Source organism: Alosa alosa, chromosome 4 (genome assembly GCF_017589495.1).
Source record: "Alosa alosa isolate M-15738 ecotype Scorff River chromosome 4, AALO_Geno_1.1, whole genome shotgun sequence".
In the NCBI taxonomy this organism is placed as follows: domain Eukaryota; kingdom Metazoa; phylum Chordata; class Actinopteri; order Clupeiformes; family Clupeidae; genus Alosa; species Alosa alosa.
The window spans coordinates 16,761,549-16,778,649 of record NC_063192.1 but is presented as its reverse complement, the minus strand read 5'-3'; the positions used below and the strand labels follow the sequence as shown (position 1 = coordinate 16,778,649).

Below are 17,101 nucleotides of genomic sequence, written 5' to 3'. Positions count from 1 at the left end.
GAGGCTGATGAGAAGATTGCCCTGTTGCATGGAATTGACGCTGTTTGAGTACAAGCCATAAGGTTGCAATCTGCTATCAAGTAGAGTAAGTTGAAGACTTTACAGTTTTTCTCGATTGTTTACACACATTTTCTGAAAGCATACCTCATTCTCTCAGAACTCCACACACAAATCAAAAAACACACACAATGGGCAAAACCCCTCAATTCTCCTACAAAATGAAACTTGAGATTCAAAACAAATGTTATTTCTTTTCAAAATGGTATTTTGTTTTCAAATGACACACAAACCATCATATGAATAGACATCTATAAGAACCAGTTCAACACTGATGTGCTCAATGAAAAACACTTCTTCTCCATTCATCATAATGACTTAGGCCTTAAGGTTAAGTGTTACATTTACTACAGACAGCACATAAGTGTGTTTTTATACTCAAACATCCACATCACAAGTATTAAACGTTAGACCGGCACATCCGGGAACTTGACTCGTGACAAACGTTCCCGCCCCTTTCGGGGGGAAAACAAACAACCCCTCTCATTAACTCCAACGCAAATTAGGGTCAATAAACGTAATTCGTACAGAAATCGCAGGAATAAATAATAACAAAAAATACCACAAATCAATATGACCACTCAATACATAACCACTTTGCCGGTCGTTGACCGTGAAAGATACCTACAAAAGCTTAATTCAATTAATATAAAAACACGTCTCTTCAGTATCCCAAGTAGCCTACGAAGTGGTGCAACAACCGCACTCAGTGACCAGAAGTGTCATACGGTCTTCTCTTCTTATGGCTTGTAGCCATAATTTTCTTCTGTCAGGATTTTTTTTGAGGACATGGTAGGCAAAAGAAACTCAGGGAGGGGTTCTTAGCTGTGTGGTTGGTACATGTCTACCGGTTCACTCTGGCTTGTTCTGAGGGAATGTTTTCCCCTCAAAAGGGGCATGGCGCAAACAACCTGCTCTGTGTGACGCGGGTCCGGTTGTAAGTATGCTAAAGCTCCGATTGCTAATTGTAAAACTGTTACAGGTGTTTGCCCATGTGATGAGTCCTGTGCATCAGGCGCGCCTGCAGGTGTACGTCCGTACGCACTGTGCGTACCATCAGGCTACTCAACACCAAGAGAAAATTTCCCGTATGTGTGTGTATTCACACCAAATTGGCCCACCATATCTTCCCAACTATGGACAGTATCTCCCATTAGGCTGCATGCCATCAGGCTACAATTTACAATTTTCTATTGAAGTTAGTGAATACCTTTTCAAAATTAACGCGCACACATTTTGTTTGAGCAGGAGAGCGAGAATACGCACGCAGGCACGCAACTAGGCTACTTGTTTTCTTTTACTCGGCTATCTATATATAGTTATCAGCACACATTGTTGAGTTAATTCACTAACTCAATACTCATCATGGATATCACAAGTTTAAACAACGAAAACAGAAAGGATGGATGCAGTAAAGCTAGAGGAGTTATTCCAGAACAAGGTAGGCAATTGCTTGTCAGAACGTTAGACTGCATTAGACAGCTGTTTAAAGCCAGACGTCACGGTAAGCTAGAACAAAAATAAAGGTAACTTTAGCCTGTATAGGGCTGTATCAAGTTGTCCAAATGAATAGGTCATCGAAGACGTTGTTGTTGTATTATTGCATGTGAATGTTGCTATGCTACTTTTTTGCTGACCAATGCACGGACCTAAAACCGGGAAACGGACAAATATTGTCCACGCGTGAAATGTTTTTTTTTCGGGGTCAGTGATGGGTGTGCGTACCATAGCATTAATTCCTGCAGGCGCCCCTGCTGTGCATAGTAAGACAATTAACTTTAGAATTTGAATGACGGTGTGTTCCTTGTGAAAAAAAAGATTTTCTTCATGAAAATTGTGCCAAATGCAGAGAATTGTGTGTGTAATGTTGTGAAAAAAGTGTTTTTTAGAACTGCAATTTGAGCAGGAATTGTGCTTGTAGTTTAGCAGAATTGGTTCAGGGGGTTGGTGCATGAGTTGTGGTCATTGTGTCTCAAGTACTAGTTTTTGTGTGTAAACAATTGAGAAAAACTGTAAGAGACTGGTTTCTGAGATAAAAGTTCTGAATGATCCAACAGATATAGAAAGTGTATTGATTGCTGTGCTGGAAAGGGACCTTTTTCTTAAGGACATCTATGAAGTTGGAATTGTGCCTTGCTGGGGTTTCCAGATCCGTAGTTCACCATGTTGAAGCTCCTATTATGAGGCCGATTTCAGGCTTTCTCTGCTTAGAACAGTAAGGGAAGAGAAATCACAATGAGTGTAACATAACTAGCTTTATGCCATCGAGTTCTGTTTTACATGTTGCTGTGTGTATGTTTAGAGCTGTCCTCTGCTTAATACGAAGCTTTAAACCATTATTTGTGTAATGTGCTCACAAGTATAAACTTACCAGGTGCATCTCCTGGGATTTCCACCACGAAGTCGTCCGGGAGCAACTGGTCCTGCCGATTGCCGAGCGTGAAAGCCAGGAGCGAGAGGATGAGTGCGTCCAGGATGCTGATGATGGCGAGGATGTAAGCCCAGCGCACAGTACAGTTACCCAGCGTATACTTGTCTGTGCGCTCCCCGCACATGCGCTTCACCTCCGGGGCGTCCCAGCCATCAGGGTAAATCAAGCAGCCCATCGTCATCAAGGCCGCTGTAGGTGAGGTCCCATATGACATTTGTCAGGTGAAAAAAGGGGCTGAAGAAAACCCATGTTGCCTGACCAACATGCAAATGCAATACAATGTGCCTAGCGTCAACCCACCAGTTTGTTTTGTAAAAAGTTGAGTGCTATGACTTAACGTGCAATTGGTAGCCTATGTTCAGGAAATTTCACATCACCCATGGTTCAATAATTAATTAGTTAAGACAGACATCCCAAATCTCCCGGAAGTTCCGGGAGTCTCCCGCATATTAACAGCGGCTCCCTGACGCCCGCAAATTAGATAAAACCTCCCGGAATCTACAGCGAGCGATCAAGAGCGTGCACGCGAGACCAAGACTTCAAATCGCGAGTGTATCTGAGTGACAGGGGGGAGAGAGAGGGGTGGTGCGTGTGTGCCTGAGCACATCCAAGACAGCGAGCATCCTGATTGGCCTGTTTTGCTAAATCAACCAATCAGTTTTCAGTGTAGGCGGGCTTTTTATCTCTTTTCTCCCGAACTTAATCAGTTTGTATCTAGGAACAGGAGCGTCATGGAGTCAGTGCCCCCCAAAAAAGGAAAATGTAAGACCCATTTCAAAGTGTACCCTGGTCTCATAAGAGTAAAAAATAATGATAGGCCTAGTCTTGCACGCTGCACTGTTTGTAACAGTGACTTTAGCATTGCCCATGGCAGGTAAAATGATTGCAAAAGACATGTTGAGGTGAGTTTAACTAGTGCCAATTCATGTGCATATTTTTCTATATTCAGGCCTATACATGGCTAATTTCCATGAAAAAAAACAAACTACCAAAATGTACATATTTTATTTTCACAATTTCTATCTTCATTATTTGACTTTTTTTTTTTTTTGGGGTGGGGGGGGTTTACGTAATACCTTCCTGAAATGACTTTTTGCAGGTTGGGATGTCTGAGTTAAGATCAGAAACGGATGGGTTGACCGCAGTTGTTCGGTTAGAAAATTAGATGGCTAGTCGGATACGTGTTTCTGAGGTTCAACAGGCTGGAACTATTATTCCCTTTCATAACTTACATCCTCTGATTTTGCCAATAAAACTAAACGTGTAGGCCTACATTGTAGGCTATAGCATTCATTACCTGAAGCCAGTTGCATCCAAGCACAGATTTTGTAGACACTACCAGTGCTGAAGAACCAGAACAAGCTGAGGCACACTATGCTCCCAACAATCAGTAGCATTGAAGTCCCCACGAAGAACAAAGCTGTCCTAAAGGCAGGGGACGGGATGGAGGCGAAGTCCAGGACGCTCCCTTTGCAGATCAGCTCTGAGGTCAGCGGGTTTCCGATGCAGTAGTGAAAGAGCCCGAAGTACCCTGCTTGAGGGGTAGTCACGCTATCCCCGATCCAGTACGGCTGGATGAACACCACGACAGTGATAATGGCGAAGCACACAGTGAACACTGCCCACAGCACGCCTATTGCCCTGGCATTTCTCACGTAGTTGGTGTGGTAGATTTTGGCAGCCTCTTGGGCAGGCAACATCTTCTCCATCGTGAAATGGTATCAGGTTACTCTAATAAAACGAAAAAGACCTCAATTTCAAAATAAAGTGTATTAGTAGAAGTTGTAGAGTATAAAAGTCATTCGAGGTGATCAATTTGCTATTTTTCCCCTTCAGATTTTCCTTCCCAGGGTTGAACCTAAGACAGTTATTCCATTCATATGAGCAACTGATTTGCCTCTAATTCCTACACGTCGAGTGGATATAACGAGTGCGATATATTCAGCACCATAGACAGCTCCTGAACAATTAGCCTACGTATTCCAGCACGTCAAAGGATAAACTTAAACTATCGCACTACATGCAAACAAATTCCAGGTACAAATAAAACATAGTTAAAAGTGAGTGAACATATAGCCTACTTAAATATGCCCAATTATTACATAAAGAACACGACGATGATCTTTCTAGTATAGAACTTAGGCTCTGTGAAGGTGTTGGTGATAAGCTTCATGCCAGCTCAAGGTGTAAAGTAATTAATTATTGATGGTAATGTAATCACAGGTGTAAGGTGACACAATGGTTGGATAACCAGAAAGCTGTCATGAGTCACCGGGCCTTCCAGTAGCCTAGTAAAACAAATTGATTAAAGGTAAACTATGCAGTATTGGCCATTTCCTTACTGTTTTCTCGGTTTTTGTTTCTTTTTCGCTGGCTCTGTCATGACGAATGTCTGAGAAACTCCATCGCTACCTTTTTTCTAGCCGGTGCCTGGCGTGTATGTGTATTTGAATGCAGTAAAGCAATTCGTTACAGTCGTTATACTTCCTGACAATGAGGCCGTCGGCCCAAGGTTGCAAGGTTTTTCCGCTCACAGGCGCTAGGGGAAAGCGAGACGGCCACCATTCAACCCGAAAAAAGTCATATAACCATTCCAGTGACTCTGAAGCAGTTAAATGAAGGTAAATTAAGCTAAAAACGTCCATATTAAGCTAAAAAAAACCTGCATAGTGTGCCTTTAAAACAAACTGGTTGTGTTGGGTTGTCAGTCATTGTTTGAGAGATCTGGAGTTATATGCAGGGTTCTCAAGTCTCACGCAATGGGCGTGAGACACACGCAATTCAACAAGTTCACACACTCACACGCCACACCTTGCATTTTTCACTCAGAAATATTACTAGGGATGTCAAGGTATCTGCGTAATTATTAGAGGACGCGCAGGGATACGAGAGGGTATCTCGCAGGGTTCAGAACTAGCGCACCACTCACCAGCAAAATCAAAACCATTAAATAGCCACCGACATCCAATCAAAAAATAGTGTTCGTTGTTGTATCCGAGTAAAATTCCAAAATAGGACATCCCCTCCCTGCAACCACTTATGTTTGTGCGCTTATGTGGGGTTACACGTTTAAGATGTCAAAACTGCACCAAAATTATTTTCATTCAGACATATATACAGTCTATGGTTTGTCCTTTCTACGAACACTTAACGCTGTAGGCCTAGCTTAGGGGAGACCGGGTATGGTTGTAACATGGGGAGAGTTGTAACATCACCAATTCCACCAATCAGGGATAAGATATGAGCCATGTGACAGTTTCGGACTCCTCAGACTTCCTGAATGATCACACATGGACATTTTCAAGTTGTTAGTGCCATTTATCCCGGAGTAAGGAGAAAAATTCAACATCTGAGGTAAGAAAGTAACTTTTTTTTTTTTTTTTTATTTTTTTTTTTCTAGTGCTTTTACCATTGTAGATACAGTTGTATGAGTTACATCAGGTCAAACTATAATTTCTCTAGTAAAGAATGGTGTAGCTCTCTCTTGCTAATGTCAAAACACCATGCTAATACAGCTAGCTAAACAATGGATGACAGTGGTGGGGTAGGTTGTAACACATTTTTTGAATATGTTACAACCTGTGGAATGGGGCTAGTAGACCCATTTAATGTCTGTTTAATTTCATCTTTGTGTGTGTGACTGTTCAGCCCTCTCTCTCTTTCCATTAGAGACACAAATACATACACACACAAAAGTATAAACGTTGTGGTTTTTATATTTAGTTTAAAACGTTAATATGATCTCCATTCTCTATGTGAAGAACGGATTGTATGGTATACAATATGTTGGTGAATCTATTTTCACACCCTGTGTACCCTGTTTATGCAATAAATCAGTATATCAAATGGAATTCCATTGTTATTCTGCATTTTTTTTACCTGTTACAATCTACCCCAATAGGTGTTACAATCTACCCCAGTAGTGGGGTAGGTTGTAACAAAGGTATACACTGTATTTGTCATAATCTCACAAATTCTGTAATATAGTTGAAGAGATTTAAATGGTTGCTACTTGTAGTAGACAAATGTGGGTACTTTGCCAAAAAGTTCCAGAACTGTAGCTTTAAAAGAAATGGTAGTTTTAGGTGCTGAAGAAAAATGTGTTACAACCATACCCGGTCTCCCCTACTTTATGGCAAAATTATTTTCCTATTTATAAACTAAACTAAACTGTCGGACATTAAGAAAACATAATGAAGTGTCGTTGTAGCTTTGTGTAACCCAGACATCAGCAACGTTCATTTTATACGATCACTCTCGTGGCTGCCTGCATTTTCCCTGTCGTCACGGCTGCAACTTTCGCACTCGTTTGTGCTTTTTAGCGGCGTGTTCATCAGGTCCCAGGACACCCGTCTGAGCCTCCATGGACCATGTCAACAATGAATGAAATTAGCTTATTATCAATGAGTGTTATCAATTTGAGCGAGTATACTACACATATTTTTTTTCTAAAGATACAGGACTGCTGCAGACAATGAGCTGCCAACCACCATAATGTAGCCTAATAGCAACCCAAAATAATGAACTTGCTGTACTTATAAAAAATAAAAAGTTGGTCTCGGCATGCCCATTCTTGATCCAATGGTTCAGTGGCAATAGGCTACTCAAGTGAAAAAAGCAATTAGCCTAATAAATAGAATATTTGTCTCACTCAGTACATATATCTCGTAAATTGGTGAGCCATAGAATATCCCACCGTCAAGATTATTATATTTGGAAATTCCAATCTATCCCACCTAAATATCAAAAGTTATTTCTACTGGCATGCTTCCTGGTGACAAAAAAACACAAATGGTTTCCCCTTGATATAAAAGCTGACATAAGAGACATAAGCTATGCAAGATGGGTACAAATCCCAGACTGTCCTGGAAAATAGGACAGTCTGGGATTTGATGTATACAATGACAAATTCAAGGTCTCAAAGTGAGTGAGTGCCCCCAATCTCACTCCAAACTGAGCTCAAAACTTGAGAACCCTGTATTATATGTGTATTTCAAAATGGAAGGAAATTAATTCATGTTCCACATTAGCATAAACCTGACAATTCATAATGATTTGGAATAACACTCTTCAGTCCTCCTTCGTCCCCCTCTCTGAAAAAAGCAAGCATGTTGTCAAAGTCCCTGCATATGTTTGGGAATCATTTTGTGTTTTACACAGGTGTAGCTATGGATTGCCTAACGCCCTCACATAAACTATTGGTTAAACTCTTGAGGTATGCCTGAGCGCCTACAGCACCATACGGTGGTGCATCATGGGTAATCATATGTATATATGAAAGCCTGATGGACTCCAATGTGCTCGTGGTGACTGGTCACAAGAGACAGATATGAGGACAGTTGTGCTGCTTTTGCTGGCTCCAAGCCTGCTGGCTATCGCCTTGGCTGCACCTGCGGAGACACACGTACTGGTGAGGAATTCAGCAGTTTCATCTTTAAATGGTTTATTTTCATATTTCCAGTGACCACTTAGCCTATGTATAGGCTGTATATATATATATATATATATATATATATATATATATATATATATATATATATGTGTGTATATATATAATTATTTACATGGTTTTAATCAATGCAACGGCAGTCAAAATGTACATCTCTCTCTCTCTCTCTATGATAATGGTGTTTGCATTGTTGAACTGTTAATATGTTTGTCTGTTTCTGTGTCTGTGCGCAGAATAATGGTGCCCTGTGTGTGTTGAGCATACACTGTAAGAGCTCCTGCTGTCACCGTGCCTCTGCCATCAGTCTGGCCCCATGCGCTCCCAAGGCTTCAGAGACGGAGAAGTGCTCTGCCAAGGTGGGTGTGTGGACTGAACCAGTTGAACCATCCGTTCAATTCATTGTAGCTTTATTGGCGTGATCATTCATATACCTTATTGGCAAAGCAGAATGACAATAGATCGATAATAATGATGTAAAGAGGGAAATGAGGAGAAAAAGAAGACAAATATGGGGGTTGTGAGTGACAGTGTGCATGTAGGTACTGAAAGAACTGTTTTAGTGGTGGATACAGTGTACATAATTAGTCACTAACCTCACAATGCCACTCCTTGCACAGACATCCATCTGAAATGTTTTTTTTTTTTTTGTCCTTGTAGCTAGCTATGTAGACAGCAGTTATTCTTTCGATTTTGTTTGTATTTTACCCTGTTCCCTAATGCTCTCTCATTCTGCCTCCCTCAGAGTATATATGGCTCCTACTACCACTGCCCATGTGAGCACGGGCTGAAGTGCGACACAGACTGGACCATCGGGGGTGCCATCACCAATACCAACTTTGGAGTTTGCAAAGACCCTAGCACCCCCAAGCCCCCAACGCCACCTCTCCAAACTCCACCGAGATCTTGAGGCGTGTAACATATGCTGAGAGTGTCTTGGTGTTGGTCTGAGTACGATTCTGAGGCCCCTAGCATGTGCTGGGGTTTGTCATGGAATGCAATGGCTCGGATCGCATCAATCAGCCGACCAATAAAACGAAACATGCAATGAAACAAGCAGATATCCAAAACAAAATAAAACATGGTAGTGGAAATATTGTTGGTGAAACACATCTTCACTTTGTGTGACAATACAAAAGGTGATCTGTTAATATTTCATCAGACTATTGGTTCAGTATTGGTTGACTTAGCATAGTAGAGTGAGAAGGATGAGTGACGACACTGATAAAAAGTCACCAGGAAAACTTTACTTATCTCTTACTGTACATAATACTTCCACAAGATTGTCAGTCCACCAAAAATCATCTTAAACTCCTCAAAGCCATACAAATAAATGTGTAAAACAAGAGACTGTTGTTGAGCCACTATTGGTTATGCACAAACATGTGAGTGACTACATTTAACATGAACATAACAGCCAGAGTGGCACCTATCCCTGCCCCTTAATAATGATATTAATATCATACAAACATATGTTCACAATGCCTTTAGCAGACTTGTGCCTGATACTGAGGATCCTTTTACAAAACTGCCTAAACTATACTATACTGATACTGAGGATCCTTTTACAAAACTGCCTTTTTGACAGAATATTCTGTCAAAACCTTGGCCCATGGCAGATCTGCCTAACTCCCCCCCCTTTTTCCCCACATTTAAGTGGGTAATCTACAGGACTAATAATCAATAACTAACAGTGGAGAAGAAGTTGGAGTAAATCTAGCCTAAGTGGAGATATAGAGTGTTTTAGACCGATGGGGGGACTCCGGGCCTGGCTCTTCCCCTCCTGAGCGGTCTGGCGGGACGGGGCAAGGTGATGGCCCGCGGCATCCTGGACAGCATGTATGCAGCGCTGCCCTTGACCTGCGGCTCTTTGTGGCGGGTGAGCACGGTGAGCGTGGAGCGCAGCGGAGACTCGGGGAAGTAGAGCAGGGCCAAGAGGGACTCCTCGTTGTAGCTGTGGTCACTGGCGCCCCCTAGTGGTGGTCGGTGCTTGTTCAGGTTAGACAGCAGCCCAAGGCAGAGGAGCAGCGTGTCTTTAGGGTTGGAGGGCTGCAGGAGGCGCAGCATGGCCGGCACTACCTGCGGCGGGGTGGGGGTTAGAGGGGTGGATGGAAAGACCTGTGATCAGGAGTGTAGTGGTAAAATAAGAAGTGGGTAAACTATGATGACAGTTAGGTGGACTGCACCATGCGGTATCAGATTTGTCATTCCACTACATCTGGTAATTGTGATACTGAGAGCTGTCATGACAGTTACCGTATTTTCCGGACTATAAGTCACACTTTTTTTCATAGTTTGGCTGGTCCTGCGACTCAGGTGCAACATATATATTTATATATATAAACATATATATTTATATATATGTTTTTTTCCTCTTCATGACACATTTTTTGACTGGTGCCGGTGCGACTTATAGTCCGGAAAATACGATATATTAATGGTAACATATCGCTCCCAAATCGTTAGACTGTCATATCGTAACACACAACAGACAACACAACATCTGATATAATGTGTTTGTAACATGTTTACATCAGTTTTATGAAGTCAGGTTCAACTAGTGTGTTACCTAAATGGTTAGGGAGCCTTTTTAGGAAGGGTTTCGTACTCACGTTGAAGGTGAACAGCTTTCCAACAACTTGCTTGTTGTCAGACAGGTTGAAGAGGATTCGAACCACGAGGATCTTAGACAGTGATGAGAGGAGGCACCCCTAAATTCTCTGACCAATACACTGACCAGTAGACACTTAAACAGATATGCGTTTTTCACAGCCTATGTGACCTACATGTTCAGAGGTGATGCCCTTGAATGACAATTGGCTAAATGTTAACATGGAAAACACTATATCTATCTATCTATCTATCTATCTATTGATTGATTGATTGATCAAGCAATTGTAATAAATAAATCAATTAATCAATCAATCAATCAATCAATCAATCAATCAACCAACCTACTAGGCTGCATACCTACCTATTTACTTAACTTTAAGACTTCTCTATGGCCTAGAGGATAAAACAAACACTGTTATAGTCTATGCCTGTGTGTTTGTGGTATGGACTAGCTGCATGTAGACTACGCACCAGGATTTCAGGGTAGAGGATGCGTTTGGCCATGAGTCTGCTGAGCCCAGCGAGGCCATGGGCCACTGAGGGGTGAGAAGCCCTGCTAGAGGAGAGGGAGACCAGTAGGCGGAGGCACGACTCCTGCTCCTCCACACTCTGGCAGAGGACCACCAGGGACAGCATCAGGGGCACATAGTGCTGTTGTAGGACCTGCAGCATGCACACACACACATAGATAAGTTGTAGACAGATGTAAAACACACACACACACACACACACACACACACAAAATGCTTTGGCATCAAGGACACTCGCTATTTTTGTTGCAGCCAATAATGGCATTTTGGCCTGTGGATCTCACCTTAACTGCTTCTGTGGTATCTTTCCCATACTGTAACACGCACTGGAGAGCGTGGAAACACTTTATCCTCACTTCCACCTCATCCTCCATCAGTAACTCTGCTATCACCTCAACCTGCCTCGAGTTCAGGGTCACTAGGTGCTGCGCGAGAAAATTTTAATTGTTTAGGACTACCAGTTTAATGTTTTTTATTTGTTATCTTTAGATATAATAACGCTTAACTACTTGGCTAAACCTTACCTCAGCAGCAATTGTCTCTAGTATACGCGCTATTTCGCATAACTTGTCGCTGTTCTTGCGATTAGAGCCTTGAAGGATTTCAATGCGCTTTCTCAAGTCGTTAACCCGAGGATCTATTGCTTCCTCCTCCAACTGCTCTTCCTCTACTTCTTATGGAATAATATGTATTAATATATCCCTCGGTGACAAATATATATACGTTTAACTTAATTGAATGTCTGTAGCCTAATTGAAATAGTGGAACATAAAAAGTTTACTGCAGAGGTAGAAGCTAGCTATCAAGCTAGATAGCAAGTAAACTAGGCCTACCTGGTAGTTTACAGCATGCCTTGTTGAGAGCGTTGTACATGATAGTACGCCCCAACGCCAAATAAAAGATGGACGGCACATTTTCCTGCTGGATTGTTCAAATACTGTGCCATGATCTTTTTGAATGCTTGATAGCTTGTCAAGCTCATAATTTTACCCCCACGCTAAGTAGCCTAGTTGTGTTTCAAAGGTATACAGCATTTAGAACGTCTGAAAACAGTTCTGGAACGCAGCCTTTGAAGAACATTTCGATCAACAACAGCGAGAGAAACCTTTCAACGTCGTAAGTAGCATACTGTTGGGTAACATGTCTAAACTTTTGAAATTATCTATAATTTTCATATATCAAAAGGAAAGGCGTATTGTAAGACTCCCATTTCGAGATATTTTAGTGTGTGTGCATTTCACAGCATTTTAGAAATATGAGATGTGACTAATAAGCCCTTAGGCTACTGTAGGCCTACGCCTGGAAAGCAGCAGGTAATCTAATATAGCCTACAACTCCCGCTGGTCATTTCATAACACCTTAACGTGTTTATGCGCGGTGTATCCTACTCAGTATGCTTTATTTCACCGCGCACTAATGGTTTTATGCTTAAAATCGCAGAGATGCATAGCGCGGTAATGCTTAAGGCCAGCTCTGTGAGTAAACACAATTGGTTTGGCACATTCATCAACTAGGCAAAGAGCTGCCCTGGCTTGTCATGGGTCCTGCTTTGCATAACACATCTTGTCCCTTGAAAGCAATGTACTGTGAAGAAGCACCGACATTCCTTTCACAACACATATCATTGTGCTTTATTGTGTTCTGGGTCTATTGGCTCTTGGAGAAGTGCCAGATGCTGAACACACACACACACACGCACACACACACATTTGCGCCATCCTCTTACTCTGTATCAAACCAACAAAACTTTGCAGTACTCAGACATGAGTTCCTGACGCTCATTCAGCATACATGTGTCATGGACCCCAAACACACTCCAGTCACATCTGGGTCTCACTGGCTCCTGGCAGCCACTGGTGAGCTTCCTAAGGCTTGCAGGAGTCAGTGGAGGGATTCTGGTTCCGGTGGTTGTGGAGGACCTGACGTGTTGTTGGCACCTCAATAAAATTAAATAAATATACACCAGTTATTGGTTGTGCTCAGGGATTTCAGCTAATTGAAATGAAAGGCAAACAACAAACAAACAGACAAGTAAATAAATAGTATGCAGTAGGCACATCAAGTCTGCCCCTCATCCTTTAAACTTGGATAATTGGATAATCCGCCCTGAGGACTCTGCCCGGCTTCTGATGCTTTGAGTGGGAGAAGCGGCCAGATGCTGGAGCTCCCTGGCCTGTAAAGACGGTTCCCCCCCGGATCGATGTTCCGTGCCCCTTTTCATCTGCTGTGAACCCGGCCCGAGGTCAGGACTGCAGCGACTGCAGCAACAGCAGCGCTGGCTTTGCTCTTTCTCTTTGCTTGGTGATTTCAGTGTTACTGCTTCAAAGTCGCCGGTCAGTCTAGACAAGGACAATTTTCTTTTCCTGTGCAGGGTAACGAGCAGCACCACCACAACAACAACAACAACAACGGCATTGCAAGCTCCAGAGAGGCTTCCACTCGTCTCCCATCAGGAGCGACCTTGAATTTTAGTACGACAACAAGGCTTTCATTTTTGGCTTCAAGGTTATTTGGCAATCAAAAGTTTGTCCCTGTTTAGAATATTATTATTTTTTTTTTTATTAAATACTTTTATCTTCATGCTGCAGATCTACAAGGAGTGAATGCTAGTCAGTCAAACCACTCTAAAAGAGTCAGTGTCGTGCAGTATGAAAATGCACCACTAGAGATCAGTATGACCCAAAAATTAGAAACTCAGTCAGTGTGAATGGACTGTGACCTGTTCATGTTACTATAACACAATTCTGCCATTCACTGAAAACAATGATTGATTTGTAGTGCAGCCTGTTGTGATGTAAAAAATGTTCTTAATTCTAATCCGAAATGAAGACTGCAGTGAAGGAAATGTTACTGGACAGCCAGTTGCAAATACTGATACATTTTTCTTTTGTTGAGATCATTATATATAGAGTATATATAAAAAGTGTTCCTGTTTTGTGGTCTGTTTAGGTTAGTCAACTGGTGAATCATCATCGCCTTGTACACAAATACATAGTCTGCTGCAGTGTAACAGTGATTGTGTTTAGTTGCTATCTGACATTTCATCAAAGAGCTGTATATGCATGTCCAACCAGCAAGACATTCATTATGCAAATAGTGATGTGCATTTGTTTATGCTCTTATTTAAATACACATGGTCTGTTGAGTAAAACAACACAATTCTTCACTCAGTTAACAGACTAGTACATGCTACCAACCAGTCCAAATGGACTCAATGCTGACGCTCTTGTGTCCTGCAGGCATAATAAAGATATATGTTTTGTGTGTGTGTGTGTGTGTGTGTGTGTGTGTGTGTATGTGTGTGTCTATCATTGTCTCTAAATGTCTCTGTATATGTATACTGTATATGCTGTATGTGTCTGTATGGGTGTACATGTGTGTGTCTGTGCTGCTCCAGTCTGTATGTTTGACAGTGTGTGTGTGTGTGTGTGTGTTTATGTGTCTGTATGTTTGTGAATGTGTGTGTGTGTGGCTGACAGAGGTGATTCACTGGGAACAGTGCCCAGAGTCTGATGCAGTCATCTCCCACCCTCTGTGACACTGCGAAGCGCACTTTAACGTGATTGCCACTGGTTATTAACATAACGGAGGGAAGCAGGGCTTTGGCAAGAGGAGCGCCAAGGTAAAGCTTCACCATTAAGGTAAACAGTGATGATTACCACCCCCAACTCTCCGCTCCGTGGCCCCCCTGACAGCCCCCTCCTCTTGCCCTTTGGCACAGAGAAGCACTCCCAGGCTTGTAAAATGTAATACCATCATCGTAACAGGGCTTTAAGTGTGGGGCTGTAGACTCGCCTACCACTTTGTTGCGCATGATAAGTAGTGAAGCTGTGGTGCGGACGTGGAGATCAAGAAGCTTTGTGATCTGCTCTCGGGGCATTAACCCTTTCAGTATTTCAACATTAATCTATTGTTATCACACTGAAGGAGGGGAGTAGATGTGGGATGCCCCCACACACACACACACACACTCACACATCGGGATTACTACCTTTCTATCTAAATGTAGCTGGGTACATATGGTGACTTATGTAGGGGGAGGTATACGGTAGGAATGTGTGTGTGTGTGTGGTTGGATGGTTAGTGTATATAATGTGTGTGGGTGGTGTTTGCATGTCATGCATGTACAGTATGCATGCATGCATGTGTTGCTGAGCATATGGGAATTTGCTGCTTGTTTATTTTTTGTGAATGCAAAGCCATTCCCTGTATGTCTTTGTGAGTATGTGTGTGTGTTTGTTTGTGTATGTGTCTGTGTATGTGTCTCTGTGCTTGTGTGTGTGCGTCTGTGTGTATGTGTCTTTGCTTGTGTCTGTGTGTGTGTGTCAGTGTGTATGTGTCTCTTTGCTTCTGTCTGTGTGTGTGTGTGTGTGTCTGTGTGTGTGTGTATGTGTTTTCACAGGTACAGACTGGGAGCAGCTGGTGAGTGTCACGGGTGGTAGCACCCAGCTCTGTGTGGCAGGTGTTTGTGATGACAGTGGCGTCTCAAAACCAGCGCGCCAGAGCAGAAACATTCCAGAAGGTTCTTTAGAACGCAGATACAGGTGTTACCACGCCACGTGTCAGCAACCAAATGAAATCCAACTCCTACACACCAGTAATTAAGAGTTACAGGGCCATTTACACCAGAGGTCTTTTTTTTTCTATTTTTAATTTGATATGAATAACAACAGCCATCATCATAATCATCATCATCATCATCTAACCACCCACCCATCCATCCATCATTCATCTTTTCAAGCTCCTTTTCTGACACCTAAGGCCGCTTCATAATTGGAACAAAAATAGAAATTTAATTCACAAAACACTAAATCACAATATGATCATATAATCAACAAGAACATAGATATCTATCTCACAGTGAACATGCTAGCCTGAAGAGATTTTTAGAACACTTCAGGACTTCAGAATTCATTCACAATGCTGTGAATATGATCTGATGAAAGGTTGAAAGGTGGTTCAGAGTTACCAAAGAGTACCTGTGCAATGGCAGAGAGACTTTTCATTTTGAACACTCCCTCTCTTTGGTGCTCTCTATGGTGTGTGTGTGTGATTGGGGTGGGGTGGGTAAGGTTAAACAAAGAGTTTTTAAATGTCAAATGTGTTTTTGTAACCCCGATCATTGGACATCTATGCTTTCAGGCAGCGCACTCAGGTTGTGTACTACCGCGTTTCACTGTGTGTGCTTCCTATTTGGTGACCCTTTGACCTTGGCAGCATGTTAGATTTTGTGCTGCTCAGGTCCTCACCCATTCCAGAGCCAGATGCATTCTGGGCCACCTTACCCTGGCCGGGACGGGAGCTGCAGACTGAGCCTCTCAGGCTATTAAGAAGAGAATCACTGTTGAATATGTGGTGATTAATGTGTCATTAATTAAGCATAGACACATTAATTGTCCTCTGTGGTCTCTGTGCATGACAGACAGTAAAGATACTCTCCTCCAGTGCGGATGATATAGGGCCACATTAACAGTGCGTATACCCTGGGGACTCTGTTCATTTAATGTGGACTACTGTCATTTAAAATGTACAATGCATGCACAGAAATTGGTTTCTGTGTGGAGAATTCAAAGAGGGCTTGTTCCTCATCCTTGAGTCACGTGGAGTCAGATGTTGCCCAAAGGACATACAGTACTCTTCAGTACAGCCGTGTAAAATGCATTTTCTGCAAACCTTTTCCTGGCGGCTTCAATGAGAGGACCAGTGAAGAGTTGGAGTGAACAGGACATGATTAGGAATATACTTTACACACTAATAGTGCTTCTGTACAACCAGGGATTCAGTGGATGTGAAATTGAGGTTTCATGTCTCTTCATCTTGGCCAATCAATACTTTCACGACCATGAGGCAGATGGGAAAACATGCTGATATGGTGCTTATTGCTTCAAGGTAATGGGAAAACAACTATTTACCACTCAATGAAACCAGCAACATGGAAAATGTAATGAAACCTTGCATACATATGTGAATTTATTTCCATACATTTGTTATATTTAATACACTGGTATACATTGTGAAATAATA

At 42.2% G+C, this 17,101-nt stretch overlaps 3 protein-coding genes across 5 annotated transcripts; 1 reads left to right on the top strand and 2 right to left on the bottom strand.

The window, feature by feature from the left end:
• Positions 1–1,764: 1,764 nt before the first annotated feature.
• Positions 1,765–4,757, bottom strand: lhfpl5b (LHFPL tetraspan subfamily member 5b). Of its 2 annotated transcripts, none has more exons than XM_048240514.1 (3): positions 3,786–4,757; positions 2,429–2,677; positions 1,765–2,263 (listed from the first exon to the last, which is right to left on the bottom strand). In XM_048240514.1, the coding sequence occupies exons 1-3, from the start codon at positions 4,195–4,197 to the stop codon at positions 2,250–2,252; spliced, it is 675 nt and encodes a 224-aa protein (XP_048096471.1). In that variant the 5' UTR covers positions 4,198–4,757; the 3' UTR covers positions 1,765–2,249. The 2 variants fall into 2 exon arrangements, with proteins under 2 accessions (XP_048096471.1, XP_048096472.1); XM_048240515.1 differs by having other exon boundaries at positions 1,765–2,260.
• Positions 4,758–5,779: 1,022 nt separating this feature from the next.
• Positions 5,780–9,280, top strand: LOC125292941 (colipase-like). Its single transcript, XM_048240516.1, has 4 exons — positions 5,780–5,842; positions 7,649–7,898; positions 8,171–8,293; positions 8,680–9,280. The coding sequence occupies exons 2-4, from the start codon at positions 7,818–7,820 to the stop codon at positions 8,842–8,844; spliced, it is 369 nt and encodes a 122-aa protein (XP_048096473.1). The 5' UTR covers positions 5,780–5,842; positions 7,649–7,817; the 3' UTR covers positions 8,845–9,280.
• A 317-nt stretch (positions 9,281–9,597) lies between these two features.
• Positions 9,598–12,094, bottom strand: LOC125292939. 2 transcript variants are annotated; one of them, XM_048240512.1, is made up of 5 exons: positions 11,602–12,094; positions 11,362–11,502; positions 11,019–11,210; positions 10,547–10,618; positions 9,598–10,013 (listed from the first exon to the last, which is right to left on the bottom strand). In XM_048240512.1, the coding sequence occupies exons 2-5, from the start codon at positions 11,449–11,451 to the stop codon at positions 9,678–9,680; spliced, it is 690 nt and encodes a 229-aa protein (XP_048096469.1). In that variant the 5' UTR covers positions 11,452–11,502; positions 11,602–12,094; the 3' UTR covers positions 9,598–9,677. The 2 variants fall into 2 exon arrangements, with proteins under 2 accessions (XP_048096469.1, XP_048096470.1); XM_048240513.1 differs by lacking the exon at positions 10,547–10,618.
• Positions 12,095–17,101: the final 5,007 nt, after the last annotated feature.

Bases quoted from the DNA above. Each gene is read 5' to 3' on its own strand.
- lhfpl5b (XM_048240514.1), bottom strand. From the start codon at position 4,197: ATGGAGAAGATGTTGCCTGCCCAAGAGGCTGCCAAAATCTACCACACC. The intron at 2,678-3,785 runs GTAATGAATGCT...CCTCACCTACAG, and splicing joins TTGGATGCAACTGGCTTCAG to CGGCCTTGATGACGATGGGC.
- LOC125292939 (XM_048240512.1), bottom strand. From the start codon at position 11,451: ATGGAGGATGAGGTGGAAGTGAGGATAAAGTGTTTCCACGCTCTCCAG. The intron at 11,211-11,361 runs GTGAGATCCACA...TGCATGCTGCAG, and splicing joins ATACCACAGAAGCAGTTAAG to GTCCTACAACAGCACTATGT. The intron at 10,619-11,018 runs GTGCGTAGTCTA...TCACTGTCTAAG, and splicing joins TCCTCTACCCTGAAATCCTG to ATCCTCGTGGTTCGAATCCT.
- LOC125292941 (XM_048240516.1), top strand. From the start codon at position 7,818: ATGAGGACAGTTGTGCTGCTTTTGCTGGCTCCAAGCCTGCTGGCTATC. The intron at 7,899-8,170 runs GTGAGGAATTCA...GTCTGTGCGCAG, and splicing joins CTGCGGAGACACACGTACTG to AATAATGGTGCCCTGTGTGT. The intron at 8,294-8,679 runs GTGGGTGTGTGG...TGCCTCCCTCAG, and splicing joins CGGAGAAGTGCTCTGCCAAG to AGTATATATGGCTCCTACTA.